This window comes from Pseudophryne corroboree, chromosome 6 (genome assembly GCF_028390025.1).
Source record: "Pseudophryne corroboree isolate aPseCor3 chromosome 6, aPseCor3.hap2, whole genome shotgun sequence".
NCBI lineage: Eukaryota > Metazoa > Chordata > Amphibia > Anura > Myobatrachidae > Pseudophryne > Pseudophryne corroboree.
This window is the reverse complement of record NC_086449.1, coordinates 468,843,566-468,863,109: the sequence shown is the minus strand read 5'-3', so window position 1 is coordinate 468,863,109 and position 19,544 is coordinate 468,843,566. Positions and strand designations below refer to the sequence as shown.

Below are 19,544 nucleotides of genomic sequence, written 5' to 3'. Positions count from 1 at the left end.
ACAGGTAGTGGATGTGATCTGTGCAGCACCTCCCTAGCCTCCCTAGGTAGCCTCTGTGATCTGAACTGCACCTCCAAAGCTTCCACAGGTTGGGTACACTGCTCTCCTCTCACACAGTGCTGCTTTGTGTTACATTGTTGTTATATTGATAAAACACAAATGTTCACAACAGTATCTCCAGCCCTGAGAATGGGAACAGGATCCAGTGACAGATCAAGTTACTGGACTAAAGGGAGTATGTAGTCACAGTTGGAAGTTTCGACAGGGCGGAAAGACGGCACTTTCCGAAGATAATCAGAACTTTCCGACGCTTCAATATTCAATTGAAGTGCCGTTCTTCCGCCCTGTTGGAAATTCCGACAAGTCGAAAAACATATGGATGAGTGAAAGCTCTGCTCATGTTCATTTGGCCAATTAGTAAGTGACCTTTATAGTAGCATTGCTGTTGTCATCTTTCTTGATTAAACCTGTCGCCTGTGTAGGGGAGCCAAAGGCTGTCACCCACAAAGGGGGCAGAATAAGTCTGTTAAGTGGAGGGAAGGGCAGGACATCTGCAGGAGGGTTGTTGCTCTCTGTATTATCTGGTGATAACAGCATTGCTCTCTGTACTATCTGGCTGTCACTGTGCTGTTTCTGTATTATCTGGTGGTAACAGCATTGCTCTCTGTACTATCTGGCTGTCACTGTGCTGTTTCTGTATTATCTGGTGGTAACAGCAATGCTCTCTGTACTATCTGGCTGTCACTGTGCTGTTTCTGTATTATCTGGTGGTAACGGCATTGCTCTCTGCACTATCTGGCTGTCACTGTGCTGTTTCTGTATTATCTGGTGGTAACAGCAATGCTCTCTGTACTATCTGGCTGTCACTGTGCTGTTTCTGTATTATCTGGTGGTAACGGCATTGCTCTCTGCACTATCTGGCTGTCACTGTGCTGTTTCTGTATTATCTGGTGGTAACAGCAATGCTCTCTGTACTATCTGGCTGTCACTGTGCTGTTTCTGTATTATCTGGTGGTAACGGCATTGCTCTCTGCACTATCTGGCTGTCACTGTGCTGTTTCTGTATTATCTGTTGGTAACGGCATTGCTCTCTGTATTATCTTGCTGTCACTGTGCTGTTTCTGTATTATCTGGTGGTAACGGCATTGCTCTCTGTACTATCTGGCTGTCACTGTGCTGTTTCTGTATTATCTGGTGGTAACAGCAATGCTCTCTGTACTATCTGGCTGTCACTGTGCTGTTTCTGTATTATCTGGTGGTAACAGCATTGCTCTCTGTACTATCTGGCTGTCACTGTGCTGTTTCTGTATTATCTGGTGGTAACAGCATTGCTCTCTGTACTATCTGGCTGTCACTGTGCTGTTTCTGTATTATCTGGTGGTAACGGCATTGCTCTCTGTACTATCTGGCTGTCACTGTGCTGTTTCTGTATTATCTGGTGGTAACGGCATTGCTCTCTGTATTATCTTGCTGTCACTGTGCTGTTTCTGTATTATCTGGTGGTAACAGCATTGCTCTCTGTACTATCTGGCTGTCACTGTGCTGTTTCTGTATTATCTGGTGGTAACAGCATTGCTCTCTGTACTATCTGGCTGTCACTGTGCTGTTTCTGTATTATCTGGTGGTAACAGCATTGCTCTCTGTACTATCTGGCTGTCACTGTGCTGTTTCTGTATTATCTGGTGGTAACAGCAATGCTCTCTGTACTATCTGGCTGTCACTGTGCTGTTTCTGTATTATCTGGTGGTAACAGCATTGCTCTCTGTACTATCTGGCTGTCACTGTGCTGTTTCTGTATTATCTGGTGGTAACGGCATTGCTCTCTGTATTATCTGGCTGTCACTGTGCTGTTTCTGCATTATATGGTGGTCACTGTGATGCTCCCGGCGTTATAATATATATTATTGCAATGATCCTTGTGTTACATGGCAGTCACTGCAATGCTCTGTATGGCAGGCATTGCAATGCTCTGCCGCACCCCTTAAATTCACTGGCCACACCTCTTCAGCTTTCTGCTGCATTCCTTCAGCGGGGACCCCAGTGGGCCAGTGACAAATTTATAATTGATGCAAGGTGTGCAGTGCACACACCCATACTGCACCCATTTCTTGGTCAGCAGCAGCAGCAGCAGCATGAATCCCCAGGAAAATGTCGCTGTGGCCATTTTCCCTGCATTTTGCACATGCATAGTAAAAAATATCACTGGGAATATGGGCACTGTGCCATTGTCCCGCAGACCTGCGCATGCACACTAAACTGCACACTAAACTGACTTTAGTGCTGACAGAGCCACTGTGCTGACTGCTAGAGATGAGGGTCTTTGACGGAGACTGCACACGGGCCCCCTCCTCACTTAATACACCCCTGCCGTGGGCCTTACATGCTTCAGGCATCTCAGTCCTTGCACAGTTATATGCACGAATGTACACCAGAGAAGGACTTTATAGCATCATTTGCATCCACCTTTGCATCAGGGCCTATATTTTTTTCCATTTAAATTTTTTTTAAACTTAAATCACTTTAACCTGGTAAATGCCAAGGCATTATTGTGTTGGTACAGTTTTATGTTAAATAGCATCCTAACTGGTTTGTATTCCTGTTTTAAGACAGACATGTCCTGATATACATTTCTTCAAATAAAAGTGTAGAAGCACACTGCAAGGAAATGGAAGAACTTGCTGAACTACCACACCTGAGAAGGGTAAGTAAAACATTTTTATGTACAGGTTGTGAAAACCTAGCACTAAATTTACTAAGCAACAGTGCTTCTGGGGTATTGAAATGCCTGCACACTTTTGGCAAATTGAAGCACCAAACCACTGAATTATCTAATCAGCAGTTATGATGGGCTTTGTAAACCAATGTTGATGTCCATCTGTTTTAAAAAAGATTTAATACAATCCAGCGTTGGTTGGCATGCATACCCTAGGCATCCATCTCTACCGCATTGGCAATGATCAGACCTGGGTCATTACTTTGTACTCATTGCACTATAGACCCTATTCAGTTTGGATTGCAGACTCTGCTAAAAAGCAGAATTTGTAATAATTTCTATCGCATGCTGGGGGCTGTCCAGCGCAGGGCAAGGCCGCCTTCAGAGTGGATGCATGTGACGTCACACAGCTGCCCCGAAAATGGTGCCAACCCACCCCCATTTGTGGCGTCTCAACCCCCTCCCGCAATGCCACATCACTGCCCCGTGAACGCCTCTTCCTGTTATTGGCTGGACCAAGCATGCGCAGGACAGCACCTACAAGCAGGGCTGGCGCTACCACTAGGCAGCTTTAGGCAGCTGCCTATGGGCGGTGACCACTAGAGGGCGGCACCGCACAGTGAATTAAAGGGAACACTTTCTTTATCAGCTGCCTCGCCCTCGCCTCAGCCCAGCCAAACTCCTCCTTTTCTTTAAGAGAGACAGAGGAGCAGCTTGTGGGCGTCTGTACTGTATTTCATCAACGAGTGAGTTGACTGTCTGTGTGAGTCCTGGCCTCATTCATTCTGCAACCCTGCAGGAGCACATGCGGCAGGCGGCAGCAGCCTGAACATAACATTCCACTATGCGGGCTATCGCAGAGGTGAGGGGGGTGGCACGCCCCCCCCCCCACCTCTGCAATAGCCCGCATAGTTGAATCATGTTATGTTCAGGCTGCTGACGCCTGCCGCATGTGCTCCTGAGTCCCACATTATCATTATGTGTGCAGTCACGGAGTCACCGCAGTGCGCTATGTTATCACTGCTGCCTGCGATGGTCTCCGGCGTCCCCCCCCCCCCCCCAATCCCCCCTGCATTTGGGCAGTGGCCTGTGTGGGCACATGATGAAGCAGTCACCCGCTGCCGCTGGCCTGGTCTGCTCCGCTGCCCGTCATGTTACCGCTCCGGCGCCGCCTCCCCCCTACGATTAACTGCGTCTGCATGTCATCTCATTCGCGCTCACCCTCGGCTCTATGCAGTCCCGCGACTGGCTCCCGCCCGCATCTGAAAACCACTGGCACTCACCGAACGCGACCTGCTGCTGCCTCCCTGAGTCCCCCTCCTCCTGCATATTATTACCAGCTCCTAGGTTCATCTCTTCTCCCCCCCCTGCAATTGGGCTCCCACATTTTGCCGCCCCCCCCCTTTCCTTCACCTTGTTACCAGCTCCCCCCTTGATCAGGAGCGTACCAGGAGGGCGTTACCTTAAAGTATATAATATCAGTGAATACATATCTTTCTTAACACTGACTGTTCTTCTGACATCTTCTCCCTGCAATCCTGACGTGACCCCCCCCCCACACACACACACGGAGATTGGGCTCCTGCATGATGTTACCCGCTCCCACTCCCCCCACGATTGGGCTTCTGCATGTTACCCCCTCTCCTCCCCCCCCCGCATTATTTTTCCCTCATCCCCCTGGTGCATTTAGTCTCCAACGTGTTACCCACTGCCCCCGCATATTGTTACCTGATTCCCCCCCCCTACCCCCACGCTTGGGCTCCCGCTTGTTTCCCGCGATTGGGCTTCAGCACCATGTTATGCACTCTTCCCCACCCACAATTAAGCTCCTGCATGTTACCTGATCTCCCAGATGGGATTGGGCTCCCGCATGATGTTACCTGCTCCCCCTACCCCCACGATTGGGCTCCTGCATGTTACCCCCTCCCACCCCCATGATTTGGCTCCCACATCATGTTGCCCGCTCCCTCCCTACCCTGCGATTGGGCTGGACATATACGGCAGTACCCAGGGCCGGCGCCACCACTAGGCAGCTTTAGGCAGCTGCCTATGGGCGGTGGCCACTAGAGGGTGGTCACGCTGCCGATTAATGCTTCCATTCTTGTCCCTTGCAATATGTGGAGCGTTACCGCGGAGCGGAGGAGAAGACAGTTGGTAGAAGCACTGTAACAATAGCCGTCAGTGCGCTGCTTATTCTATGTGCATAGAGTAATGGAGCCGCTGCCGATGGGTTATATTCACACTGACAGCGCTGGCGGCTGATAACATATGGGTGGCCGCGGTATCCGTGCAGCGCTGTCAGTGTGAATATAACCCATCGGCAGCGGCTCAATTACTCTATCCACATAGAATAAGCAGCGCACTGCCGCCTATTGTTACAGTGCTTCTAGCTCCTCTCCACGGAAACGATCCACATATTGCCGCCCGCACCATAGACTCCCGCGATCTCACCCCACATGCATAGGCCCACAAGATCTGCTGCGCTGCTGTTCACAGGAATATTTTTGTTTCCTGTTACAGCGGCTGCCTAAGGCCCCGCCCACTGGAGCCGCAAACCCCCCTTACCCACTTTCCCGAGGTTGAAAAATCGGACATGAGCATTTTGGTAATAGAGGCGCAGCGGAAGGTTTCACAGCCCTCCCTGTGCCGCACAGTACCTCTCTATCCAGCGGGGCAGCACCGTGATGTCACATCAAACCCCAACATGTGACACAAAACCAAGCGCCGCCCCACCACATGTACTACAACTGCAGCAGCCATCTCAGCCTCAGCTCCGTGAAGGAGGTCTTGATTACTGTGACCGAGCTACCCAGGCTGCAGCTGTCAAGGGGTATCAGCGTCCAGCAGTGCTTCTGTGAAAGGTATGTACTGCTGCTGACTGGACATGTGAATAATTATATTTTGTTACGATTATATATATGACTATATATATATATATATATATATATATAGTAACACTAGGTGATTCATCGCGCCCTACGGGCGCTGTTCACACCATCGCAAGGGGCTACGCCCCCTTAACCCTTGCACGCCCTCGGGGCGTGCAATAATTTTAATGCTGCAGGTGTGGGAGGGGCGGGTGCAGGAGAGGCGGAGGTGGGAGAGGGGCGGGTGTACACACATATAAATACACACACACACAAATTATATACATGCACCTGGTGATGACAGATGACAGACAGGCCAGGCGTGTGCGGGAGAATGTAGTGCTGTAAGGCAGTAGCCGCTGAAGTGTGGCAATGAAGAGAGCAATGTGAGCGGGGAGTACGGGGAGCCCCGGCCTCTGGAGTCCGGTACTCACCTGGGCCGCTTCCTGCGCTGCCGCCCCGGCCAGCCCACACTCATGAGCCCTGTGGCCGGGACATCCTGCAGGAGTTGGTGGCTCTTGTCAGATAAGGCCAGTGACCTTTCCTCTAGCACGGGGCAGGGAGAGGACGATCCCGGTAACACGCCACTATCTGTGTTAAAAATATAGGGATGTGGCCTCATGGGGAATGCCCCCCCCCCCCCCCCCCCCCCCCCCACAACACACGCACACTGGCTGCAAACTGCTCCCTCCCTCACACACTTACACTGCACATCACACAAACACACATGGACAGCAGAAGGCCCCCCCCCTTGCACACACACGCACGGACACACACAGCCTGCAGCCTAACAACCCCCCCTCCTCCAACACGGACTGCAGATTAGACACAGTGACTGCACAGCACACAAACACACATGGACAGCAGAATGCCCCTACACACACACTGGCTGCAGTTTACACCCCCCCACCACCCCAAACACACACGGACTGCAGATTACAGACACAGGGACTGCACAGCACACATGGACAGCAGAATCACACACACACACACACACACACACACACCCTCAGCCTACAGACTAACACCCTTCCCCACCACACACACTGCAGACTGCCCCCCTCCCACACACAAAACTTTGCTTGCCCCACACCCGTTGGCAGCTGTGCGGAGTCGGCAGTGGAGCGGAGGAGGCGTGCACTATGCAGCGAGTGGCATGCAGAGGAGCATTGTAGATGAGCTGCCTGCTCTCCTGCTGCCCTGCTCGGCAAACGCTGTAGCTGTGTGCGGGAGCAGCAGCTGCAGCTCAGAGTCCGAGCTGCCGGGTAAAAGGTGCGCTGTGGCATTGTATCGGCTGGCGGGCGCGCGAGCGGGGGGGGGGGGTTTGAAGTTCATGCAGGTCCGCTGGCGGAGGATACGGGGGTGTTGAAGTCCCTGCAACTCTGGCGGCGAGGGATAGGGAGCGGGCGGGGGTTCACTGGATCGGCTAGCGGGCGCCCGGGGGGGACACTCCGTTGGCGGGGGTAGGAGTGTGGGGATTGGACATAGCTGCCCGCGGCTCAGTGTATCCTGGGTGGTGGACGTCAGGGCACAGTGTAATCTCCAGCGGGGGAGGCAGGCACGTGATTTGTTTTGGCAGCCGGATCCGATCTGTGACTCTGACTCCGCCCAGCGTTACGGCAGGCACAGAGTCACAGATGTAGCCTAATATATAGGAGATAATGCTGCCCAGCTTGTAATTTTTTGCCAAATCTTAGCATATATATATATATATGGTGCAGGGAGATGAGGTATTTGTAAGCGACCAAAGGTGTCTAATCAATAATGTGAAAGCCAGGTGCTATAAAAATAAATATTTTTTAATTTTAAAAAGACAAAGCACTACAAAGGGGTAATGTGTAAAAAAATATAACAGTATTTCAAATGCAGCCTAGTTAAGAAATATTAGATAAAAAATAAACAAAAAAGGCTAAGCTAAAAAAGTCAGAGACCCCTTGATGAAGTCCATGAGGGACGAAACGCGTTGGGTGCTCCTCTGATTTTACCTCAACCTCATAAGATAAGCTACCTCTCCCCCCCCGCCCTTTTTTTCATGTTTTATCCTGTGCATTTTATACCCGATTCTCTGTGTTTCTATGTACTCCTTTATGAATTTTTGGCATATGTGTCTCTGACTTTTTTAGCTTAGCCTTTTTTGTTTATTTTTTATCTAATATTTCTTAACTAGGCTGCATTTGAAATACTGTTATATTTTTTTACACATTACCCCTTTGTAGTGCTTTGTCTTTTTAAAATTAAAAAATATTTATTTTTATAGCACCTGGCTTTCACATTATTGATTAGACACCTTTGGTCGTTTACAAATACCTCATCTCCCTGCACCATTTTCTAACCTATAGGCATATATACCAGTGCCTACATATTTTTGAGGTTCGTTAGCTGACGCCCTAATATTTTGAAGGGAGTGTCCACCAGGATATGTTCTGTTAACTATTTCAGAACGTAACTTTTCCCATACTGTTGTATATACCCTAGATACTGCATCTGTGGCGCTGTTAGCTTCTTTTGTACACATATATATATATATATATATATATATACACACATGTATATATTTAATGCTCAATGCCCATGATGGAGACCGATGGAGTGCCGCCTCATCTGTATGCACGGACATGGACATATGTGTATATATAATAGACAAACTTCAACATGCAGCCTTCCAACGTATACACAGATAACCAGTGTAGCGGTATTAGAAAAAAGTTACAAACATAACTGCAGCTAATGATGCAAGGCAGGCCATGATTGCCTCTAATTTATAGGGAGCATACTACCACCCTCACACCCCATCATCTCAACAGATCCACCCCTAATTTGGCTGCTTCCAGAAATGTATACAGGGCCAGAGCAACCCACACACTGGCACATGCTACAGTGAGCATTATGTGTATAAGATGCACTACTACCCGAGGGCATTATGTGTATAAGTGTCACTACTACTGTGGGCATTATGTGTATAAGCGGCACTACTACTTTGAGCATTGTGTATAAGAGGCACTACTGTGTAGTGTAACATGTATAAGGGGCACTACTGTGTTGTGTAACGGGAATAAGGTGCACTACTGTGTGTCTTAATGTGAATAAGGGACACTACTATGTGGTGTAATGTGAACAATGGGGTACTATTGTCTTTTTTTGCAATCCACGTACTTGGCAAAAAAACAAACCGCATTTACCTGGACCATGCACTGAAAGGGATCCCATGTTTACACATGGGACCCCTTTCCCCGAATGCTGAGACCCCCCCCCCCCCCGTGACTCCTGTCACAGAGGGTCCCTTCAGCCAATCAGGGAGTGCCACGTCGTGGCACTCTCCTGATTGGCTATGCGCGTCTGAGCTGTCAGACAGCGCATCGCACAGCCTCTCCATTATCTTCAATGGTTGGAACTTTGCGGTCAGCGGTGAGGTTACCCGCGGTCAGCCGCTGACCGCGAGTGACCTCACCGCTGACCGCAAAGTTCTCACCATTGAAAATAATGGTGCGGCTGTGCAATGCGCTGTCTGACAGCTCAGACGCGCAAAGCCAATCAGGAGAGTGCCACGACGTGGCACTCCCTGATTGGCTGAAGGGACCCTCTGTGACAGGAGTCATGGGGGGGTCTCAGCATTCGGGGAAAGGGGTCCCATGTGTAAACATTGGACCCCTTTCAGTTCGTGGATCGGGTATGCGGTTTGTTTTTTTGCCAAGTACGTGGATTACAAAAAAAAGAACAGGACACACTGGATTTAGGTGAGTATAATTTTATTTTCAGGTACCCCGGATTCTACTTGGAGACGTGGACAGAGTCGGCGTGTAAACATAGGTAAGTATGTGTGTGTCGGCATGTGTGTAATAAAGTTGTACTTTCACGTGTGCGTGTCCTGTTTTTATTTGGGTATTTTTTTTGCAGAAGAACTACAGGTACCAGCGGGCCCGTTTTACCCCCGCATGCTGGTACTTGTGGTTCTCCAAGTACCAGCTTGCGGGGAGGCTTGCTGGGACTTGTAGTTCTTCTGCAAAAAACAATATTCTTTCATTTTACACAAGGCTATCAGCCCCCCATCCACAGCCCATGGATGGAGGGGGCAGCCTCAGGCTTCACCGCTGGCCCTTGGGTGGCTGGAGGGGGGGACCCCTTGATTTAAGGGGTCCACACTCCTCCAGGGTACCCTGGCCAGGGGTGACTAGTTGGAGATTTAATGCCACGGCCCCAGGGACCGGTATAAAAGTGTCCCCCGGCTGTGGCATTATCTCTCCAGCTAGTGGAGCCCGGTGCTGGTGTTGAAAATACGGGGGACTCCTACACTTTTTGTCCCCCGTATTTTTTGCACCAGGACCGGACACAGAGCCCGGTGCTGGGTCTAAAAATACGGGGGATCCCCAGTCAATTTCCCCCCGTATTTTTACAACCAGGACTGGCTCAAAGAGCCCGAGGCTGGTTATGCTTAGGAGGGGGGACCCCACGCATTTTTTTCCTGAATTTTAATCAATTCCCACCCCTTCCCACTGAAAACCATGCTCTCTCAATTTTAGTCAGTTAAAAAAAAATATATTATTTAAAAAAATATATAAATAATAGTTGTAAATCCTAATAGACAAACCAAGTACCTAATCCCTTCTAATATAAATAGATATGCTATTAGCAATAAAAAAAACACAAATAAAACATGTTTTTACATTTTTTTATTAGATTCCGCCAGCAAAGTGAGGTGGAATGATATTGACGAATTTACTGTCGAAAAGCACTGTTGTCGAATCGGCATTCTTCAATTGAATATACTTTTGTTGAAAAGCCGCTTTTTTACCATTGCAGACATGTCGAATTTGTCAACTGTCGAATTTCAAAAAGTCGAATCTGAAAAGTCAGTTTTTTTGTCGAAAAGTACTGTATTGCATTGTCGAATATTTTTTTTGTGTCGAAAATGCCCCATTTTTCGACATTTGCGGCAATTCGACCGCAATTGCATATACCCCTCAGTATCTTACGTTCTGAGCACAGAGAACGTAACATTATCACCGGCCCAAAAAACAGCTAATTCCAATATTCTATCAGGGTGGCCTTGAAATTCTGTCCTCATGAATCCGGCAGCATTAGGACAGAATCCCAGCCAGCTTTTGGCCAATCAGATTCATTAACTCACTCAGATGGTGCAGTATCTTACCCTTCGGGTAAGGTCACAGGAAGATCTCCTGCGAGCCTCCCCGGGTGTAATTCATGAACCAAAGATGCACCTTCCTGACCGCTTTTCGGGTAACCGAAAAGATTTCTTTAATTTTAAGGAAGCCTGTAAACTTTATTTTTGTTTAAGGCCCCGGTCCTCAGGTACAGAGTCTCAGCGGGTGGACATTGTGATGTCTTTGCTTCAAGGCGATCCACAAAGCTGGGCTTTTGGGTTGAAATCCGATAATGCAGCCTTGCTAACAGTAGATGCCTTCTTTAAGTCATTAGGCCTTTTGTATGATGATCCAGATAGAGAAGTGTCGGTTGAGAGCCACCTGCGTGCACTTAAACAGGGTAAAAATCCCGCAGAGGTATATTGTACAGAATTTCGCCATTGGTCGAACGACTGTGGCTGGAATGATCCTGCCCTGCGCAGTCAGTTTCGCCTCGGCCTGCCTGAAGTAATCAAGGATAGTCTCCTTCAGTATCCAGCTCCGGAGACTTTAGATAAGCTCATGGAGCTTGCTATTAAGATTGATCATCGTCTCCGAGAGCGGAGGGCTGAAAGAGGGCTAATTTCAGGTCTAGTCCATTTGTGTATGCTCTCCCTGAGGACGTCGAGGAGCCCATGCAAGTGGGTCTCTCCCGGCTGTCCCCAGAAGAAAGAGCCAGAAGGCTAAATTCAGGGCTCTGCTTATATTGTGGTGGCAAGGGACATATTGCATGTAACTGCCCAAATAAACATGGAAACGCTCTGACCAAGTGAATTGTGAGGGGGTTCACTTGGGTCTGCAGTTAATCTCCTCAAATGATTCCTTGTTAGTTCCTGTAAAAATTTATTATGGTGGTCTCAGTTCATTTGTTTCAGCCTTCATTGACAGCGGAGCTGCCGGGAACTTTATGGATCTTGCTTGGGCTCAGGCTTTGGGAGTTCCGCAGCTTCAATTAGATAGACCTATCACAATGCATGGACTAGACGGTGGTCCACTCTCTAATGGGGTAATTACTCATCGGACCACTCCAGTACAACTGACAGTGGGGGCCCTACATTCCAAAAAATTTAGTTTTATCTCAACCATTGTCCGGCTGTGCCTGTCGTCTTAGGCCCTTCATAATCACACCATAGATTGGCGGTCTGGGGACATTTCCCAGTGGGGTTCCTTCTGTGTTAAAGAATGTATTTCTCGTCCAGTCCGAGTCGCGGCTGTTAATCCGGATCTCATACCTTCGGTATATCAGGATTTTGCTGATGTTTTCTCTAAGGGTAACGCTGATATCCTGCCACCCCACCAGTTATATGACTGCACCATTGACCTTGTTCCTGGTGCCACTCTGCCAAAAGGGAGACTTTATGCTTTATCTGGCCCCGAGACTAAGGCCATGGATGACTATGTACAGGAAAGCCTGAAGAAGGGGTTTATTAGGCCCTCGAAATCTCTGTTAAGTGCAGGGGTCTTTTTTGTTGAGAAAAAAGACGGATCTCTAAGACCGCGCATAGACTATCGGGCCTTGAATAAGATTTCTATTAAAAACACCTACCCCTTACCGTTGATTTCGGTGTTGTTTGATCAGCTCCGCACTGCGGTTATTTTCTCCAAAATCGATCTCAGAGGAGCCTACAACCTCATCCGAATAAGATCTGTGGATGAGTGGAAGACGGCTTTCAGTACTCAGTCCGGACATTACGAATATCTTGTGATCCCGATCGGGCTGTCTAACGCTCCTGTGGTATTTCAGGATCTTATTTACGACGTCCTCCGTGACTTTTTAGGGAAGTTTGTGGTTGTTTATTTGGACGACATTTTAATTTACTCTGAGTCTCCTGAACAGCATGTTGTCCATGTGCGGCAAGTGCTTCAAAGGTTGCGGGAGAACCATTTGTACGCTAAATTGGAGAAGTGTGATTTCCACATCACTGGGGTGTCCTTTTTAGGGTATAATATTTCTCCAAAGGGATTTTTTATGGAACCTAAGAAACTCCAGGCTATCCTAAGCTGGACGCAACCCACTAACTTGAAGGCTATCCAGTGGTTTTTGGGTTTTGCGAATTATTATAGGCGTTTTATTCATGCCTTTTCAGATTTAGTTGCTCCTATTATGGCGTTAACAAGAAAAGGAGCTGATCCTTCCAACTGGACGCCTCAAGCCGGGTCTGCCTTCCGGGCCCTAAAACAGGCCTTTGTCTCAGCTCCAGTTCTCAGACACCCCAACCCTGATCTTCCCTTTATTGTCGAGGTGGACGCCTCAGAGGTTGGAGTGGGAGCCATTCTTTCTCAGGAAGACCCCAAGTCTCTGGTGTTACACCCTTGTGCCTTCATGTCCAGGAAATTCTCCTCTGTTGAATCCAACTATGATGTTGGTAATCGAGAGTTGCTGGCACTCAAATGGGCTTTTGAGGAATGGAGGCACTGGCTTGAAGGAGCAAAGCATACCATTACGGTGTTCACTGACCACAAGAATCTACAGTATATTGAATCAGCAAAACGGCTAAATGCACGGAAGGCGCGTTGGGCGCTGTTTTTTACACGATTCAAGTTCATCATCACCTACAGGCCCGGTTCTAAGAATACTAAGGCCGATGCCCTGTCACGTTTTCTTCCTGCTCACAATAACCACTCTTCCGCAACTCCCATTGTCTCAACATCCGTCATCCGGGCCGGCCTCACACAGGATTTGTTCACACAACTTGTCCAGGTTCAGCAGCAGGCTCCCAGTGATACTCCTGTTGGTCGTCTCTTTGTTCCTGAGTGCTTGAGAGGCAGTGTCCTCGCAGAGTTTCATGATAGTAAGGTTGCTGGTCATCCTGGTATTGCTAAAACCTTGGAGTTAATCTCTCGCTCGGTGTGGTGGCCTAATTTTTCCAAGGATGTTAGGGAATTTTTCCTTTCCTGTCAGGATTGTGCTAAGCACAAAGTGTCCTGATCCTTGCCGGTCGGGCAACTCATGCCTCTTGCAATTCCACTCAGGCCATGGTTACACATTTCCATGGATTTCGTGGTGGATCTTCCTCTTTCATCCGGGTTCCGGGTAATTTGGGTAGTTGTGGACCGTTTTATCAAAATGGCCCACTTCATTGCTTTACCCCGATTACTCACCACTCAAGTTCTGGCAGTTCTATTTCTCCACCATGTCTTCAGGCTTCATGGTTTACCCGTGGATATAGTCTCTGACCAGGGACCACAGTTTATTGCCCGTTTTTGGAAGCGTTTTTGTGCCTAGTTAAACATGAAACTTTGTTTAACGTCTGGATACCATCCACAGTCTAACGGGCAGACTGAACGTGTGAATCAGTCACTAAAACAATATTTACGTCTTTATTCTGCCAAACTTCAGAACGATTGGTCAGATTTTCTTCCTCTGGCCGAGTTCGCCTACAATAACGCTTGCCATTCATCTACCAAGGAGTCTCCGTTCTTTTCGGTCCTGGGCTTTCACCCTAGAGCCAATTCCTTTACTCCCCATTTTCCAGCTTCTTCTTTGACCTTAACCTCCCGTCTCAGAGTTATTTGGAGAAAGGTACATCTTGCCCTTAAGAAGGCTGCTTTTCAGGAGAAATTTTTTTCTGATAGGTTCCGACGCCCGTGCACATTTAAGGTAGGGGATAAGGTGTGGTTATCAACCCACAACATCAAGCTCCGACAACCCTCGGCTAGATTGGGACCCAGATTTATTGGACCGTTCCTTATTGTCAAAAATTCAATCCAGTGGCTTTTCGGCTACGGTTGCCAAAGTCACTTAAAATCGGCAACACTTTCCATTGTTCTCTATTGAAGCCATATGTTCTTTCCAGGAGATTTCCTCTGATAATTTTCCAGTATAGACCTCCGGTGGATGTTCAGGGTCAACAAGAATTCCTAGTGGAGAAGGTCTTAGATTCTAAATTTTCTCGTGGTCGGGCTCTAATTTTTGGTTCATTGGAAAGGGTACGGCCCAGAGGAAAGATCTTGGGCCCTAGACAAGGATTTGCATGCCCCTAGGCTTCGGAGGTTGTTCTTTCAGGAATGTCCTCATAAACCCGGGTATAGGGGTTCTATAACCCCTCCTCAAGGGGGGGTACTGTTAGGCGCGGCGGCTCGCTCCAGCGCCCGACCGTTGCTAAGCAACGGTCCCAACACATCACGTCCACCGTGCCTCCTCCTGCTCCCCGCCCTGAGCGTGCTGAGCTGCTGGGTCCATAGCAACAGGGATGCCACAGGTGGACCGCGTTCCCCGTTGCCATGTAAATAAATTATCAGCACCTGTCAGCGTGTGGTCGTGCAGCAGGGCAGCTGCACGACATTTTCTCATTAGGTGCTCTTTAGCTATTGGTGCAGATACCTCTTATATCCTCCCTCAGTGCCTTACACTGATGCCGGTGATAGCTTTCTGTGAGCTGTTCCTGCTCTGGAGAATTCCTTGCTCAGTGTTCTGTTATCTGGTCTACCCTCTTCCAGTGGTCCTGAGTCCTGGTGTTCGGAAGCCGGTCATAGAAGTCCTTCCTACCCTCCAGTCGATTGTAACCTGTGCCTGTTATCTCGGGATTCCCGTTCACTTGTGGTTACCTTCCCGGTGTTGTGAGTAGCAGCTTCTGCAGCGTCTTGCGGCCTAGGTCGAAGTATTCTTTTGTTATATTTGTTATTGGTGTTTTTGTGGAGGTTTCCGCCCTAGCTGTCCTCCCCGGTACACGACGGTGCCGTGTAGGGTGTGGACAGTATTACCTTTGTTGTCCTTTTCCTTTGGCGGCAGTGCCGCACATACGTTTTGTTTGAGTTTAGTAGTAGCCCCTAGCTCTGTTCTTTATTTAGTTAGAGGTCCCCTTGTTCTCGCCCCGTCTCAGTTTACGCCTTGTCTCCAATTAAGACCGGGGGGCATCGGAGTTGGGCTGACTTAATCCGCCCTTCAAACGCGGCTGCCGTGGGCCCAAGAATGTAACAACTGTATGGATGCTTTTTAATGTGACAGTATACACACAAAATGCTTAAGATCATCGCTTGTACAGTATATACATAAAATAACTTAAAACAATCAATACCGTATCATGAACATTTTATTAATTAAAAACAAGAATATTAAAAACAGCAACATGTATGCCACTAAAATCAATAACAGCTATAACTGAAATATAACAGTAGCAAATATAATAAAATGGTGACGAGCATTAACATTCTAATATGTGCTCAATGATATACAGTATAGTCACATTAAAACTTTAGTACAATGGTATAGTCTCTCCTGAATTTTGTGCCCTTTTGGAACTCTAAAGTCCCAATGAATCCTTCTTGCTCCCGTCTATTAGTTTGCTTCCATTTGTAATACAACCTAACACAAATAACTTAAAATTACTTTAACATAGTCAATATGATAGAATACTGTTAGGGTCTCCTGCTCTGTGCTGCCACGTCGTCATGGCAACCGGGAGACAAGTTCTAGCGGAGTAACCTGAGCGTAGCTGATACTCCGGTTCGGGTCTTTTGCTGTGCAGTGGTTACAGGCTCTGTGCACGGCAGGGGATCCGGTGCTGGTTTTTGTGCTCACAGTCTGTGAGGTCTGAGTGGGGCGTGGACAGCACCTGCTATATAAACCCTCTTCTCAGGTTAGGCAGATGCTGCTGAATCTTTGTTGGTTAGTCAGTTCCTGAAAGCTAGCTAGTACTGTGTAAACTTTGTATTTGTTTGTTGCTTACTGCAAATAGGCCTTGGGATTTGGTATTACACTCTGCCAATCCAGACCTAGCAGTAAGACTGAAGTCAGTTGTTTAACCTGCTGGGGTTCTTTTGCTACTCTGTGAACCTAGCAAGTTTGCGGCTGTATTCTCAGACTTGCCTGCCAAAATCCTTTCTCACTGTGCAAGGTGTTCAGGTGTTAGTTTAGTGGCAGTAAGCTGAACCAGTGCACTGCAAGTGAGGACTAGGATTGTGGAGACTCTCCTTGTGTCTATTATTCCATCTCTGACCAAGGAGTTTACTGCCACACCCGTTGGTAACCCTTTAGGGTTTTGCTGTTGCCCTTAGCAACAGCATTTCGGGTTCTCTACGTATTAAATCACTACATCTCGCTTCTTTCCATCTGAGCATTCCTAATACTAGGGAGACACCCAGTTTCTTAGCCTTTGGGCTTCTGTGTTCACTTTGTGTTTATTTTGTTACCCTATCACCTTCTGTGTATGTAATGTCATATTCCCCAGTCTGTCTGTGACTTCATTTGTTTTGCATCCCTCACCGTTCAGACACCAGTACATTCCTGCTGTCACTGGTGTGCATAACAAATACCTTATTAACAGGAATGGCTTCACGGAACATACAGTATTTAATAAACCATTTTTTAAACAATTAAAAAAATATTAAAAACTACAACATAAAGCACTGATGGGAGTAGCAGTTTGCACAGTTATTACTAACAATATATTGGGAGCGAATTTAATCAGTGGAGTGAATAGTGATAATGAAGGTTATTCAGGTTAGTTAGCAAACCAATAAACCAAGCAACAGGCCAAAACCATGTGCACTGCAGGTGGGGCAGATATAACATGTGCAGAGAGATTTAGGGGGACATTTACTAAGCAGTGATAAGAGCAGAGAAGTGAGCCAGTGGAGAAGTTGCCTATGGCATCCAATTAGCACTGAAGTAACATCTATAATTTGCATACTATAAAATGATACAGAGCTGGTGATTGGTTGATGGGGCAACTTCTCCACTGGCTCACTTCTCTGCTCTTATCACTGCTTAGTAAATGTCCCCCTTAGATTTGGGTGGGTTACATTGTTTCTGTGCATGGTAAATACTGGCATTTTAACTTTCACACTGCAATTAAGATGTTAGTTTGACCACACCCCACCCAAATCTAATTCTGCCTGCACATGTTACATCTGCCCCACCTGCAGTACAATGTGGTTTTGCCTAGTTGCTTGCTTTTTGGTTTGCTAACAAACCTGAATAACCCACCAATTCTAAGATATGCTGCACAATGAATATACTATAAAATCAATCACATTAGTCTGAAGGAATGGTCTCTATTGAACATCGAGCCTCTTAGGAACTCTTAAGTCCCAATGAATTCTACTAACACCCAGCTTTTAGAAGCGTACTATACAATAACTTACAGTAGGAGATAAAACAACCCTTGGTCTTGGGCATTTCAACACTGGGTTCCAGAATTTAGATAGTAATTACCTTCTCAGAGACACAGTGGCCAGCTTAAATCAAATAGTGTTTTTAAATAGGACAGACTCCTCCTGATTTATAAGTGGATCAATACTACCAAAGGAACGCTCTCCAGCTCTCGGAGCTGCAGCAGGACAAAGTTACAAATTTACTTCACGCCTTATATAATTCAGCTCCTGGTACTTGAGACTTTTTTAAAGCATGTTCTGTTAGTAGAATGTATATATGCCCCAAATGCTGTCTTATGGGAACAGTACTCCTCTAATTATTCAGCTCTTCACTATGATATTGCATACGGAGAACTATGCATTATTATTAAACTTGTATTACATTATATAAATACATCAGAAACAAAACATTTAAAAGGCATTACTTGGATATTTTAAAAAACTAATGGTCACAACTTTTCCAGTCACATAAATGAAATCTAATAAAGGTAAGCAACAAAAGTTTGTTGCGTTTTAATAGATTTAATCTTAGTTTTCATGGTAACTGATTCAATTCGCTAAAAGGAAAAAAATAAATCTTATACTTAAAGGCACACTTTTCCTACATTACATAATATTTTCTTGCTTTCTGTTCGTTTTTTATCTTTTCCATATGTAATCTTAGTTATTATCTAAGTAAACTTAGATTATGATTATTTAAGCTTGGAGCTGTCAGAGTTTACTTGGAGTTTACATGTATGACATGATGTTGATGACCTTCCAAACACCTTAAGGTAAAACAAACATTTGATGCACTGATCTCCATTATAAATATATTCAAACCCTCCTCTGTACGCAACTCTTCTTTCAATATTCCGTTTCAGTACTTCTATTTACTGTTCATAATGGCCCTAATCATACTTTATAAATAGCAGTCCTTCATAATTATATTCATTCATAGGCTGGGATATAATAGGAGTCGGACATTTTGCAAACCCGGCCAATGTAACAGCGTCCAAGTATGTGCAAAGTCAGATGTTTTCTACTGTTAAAGAGAGCGTATGATAAAAAGTCGAAACCAGATGTTTTCCCCATGTTAAACATACAACTCGGACGATGTAATGGAGTCCGAATTTGAAAATCTTACACAAACCAGCTCTACAAAGTCAGACATAAATAGAGCTGGTTTTATTGGGCGAGTTGTATTTGTCAATGTTGAAAATCAATTACAAGTACACAATTACAGAACATTTACAACAAATAAACATTTTTTAAATTATTTCTAACCTTAAAAAAAACAACAATTTTGATCACTCAAAATAGTTTGTGTACTGTACATGAAATTTTTGTACATTTTGCACCAGAAATTGCATCTTAGACTTAAAACGATGCTAATAGGACGTACAGACAGCTTTTGCTGATTAAAATTATATGCAGCATATCGATATTCTGTGTGGAATAGCAACTGTATCTGCATACAAAATGTTATGATACAGTGTATTCCAGCCAAACACTGGAACATAATTTGGTATGCTGATACCTGTAAAACACTGCTAATATGATATACACTGCATCTCTTGTTTTCATTTTTAATAATGGCAGCAGGAACAACTGGCCAACTTCAATAATAAGAATGAGAATTATAATCTAGTAGACAGTTCAGATATGTGGTAAGTATCACGCAGGCCAGGCACCAGGTATGTATGATTCATGTAAAACACTGCTAATATGGTGTACACTGCATTACTTGTT

The 19,544-nt window shown here is 46.4% G+C and overlaps 1 protein-coding gene and 1 long non-coding RNA gene across 3 annotated transcripts in view; one reads left to right on the top strand and one right to left on the bottom strand.

Annotated features, from left to right (window-relative positions):
- CPED1 (cadherin like and PC-esterase domain containing 1) overlaps positions 1–19,544 on the top strand; it is a 590,522-nt gene that overhangs the window by 81,590 nt on the left and 489,388 nt on the right. For both annotated transcript variants that reach the window (XM_063927207.1, XM_063927206.1), the window contains exon 3: positions 2,607–2,701. In XM_063927207.1, coding sequence (XP_063783277.1) covers positions 2,607–2,701 — 95 coding nt within the window. The remainder of the gene's footprint in view (positions 1–2,606; positions 2,702–19,544) is intronic.
- LOC134932623 (uncharacterized) overlaps positions 1–19,544 on the bottom strand; it is a 115,667-nt gene that overhangs the window by 59,380 nt on the left and 36,743 nt on the right. The gene's annotated exons all lie outside the window — the stretch shown is intronic.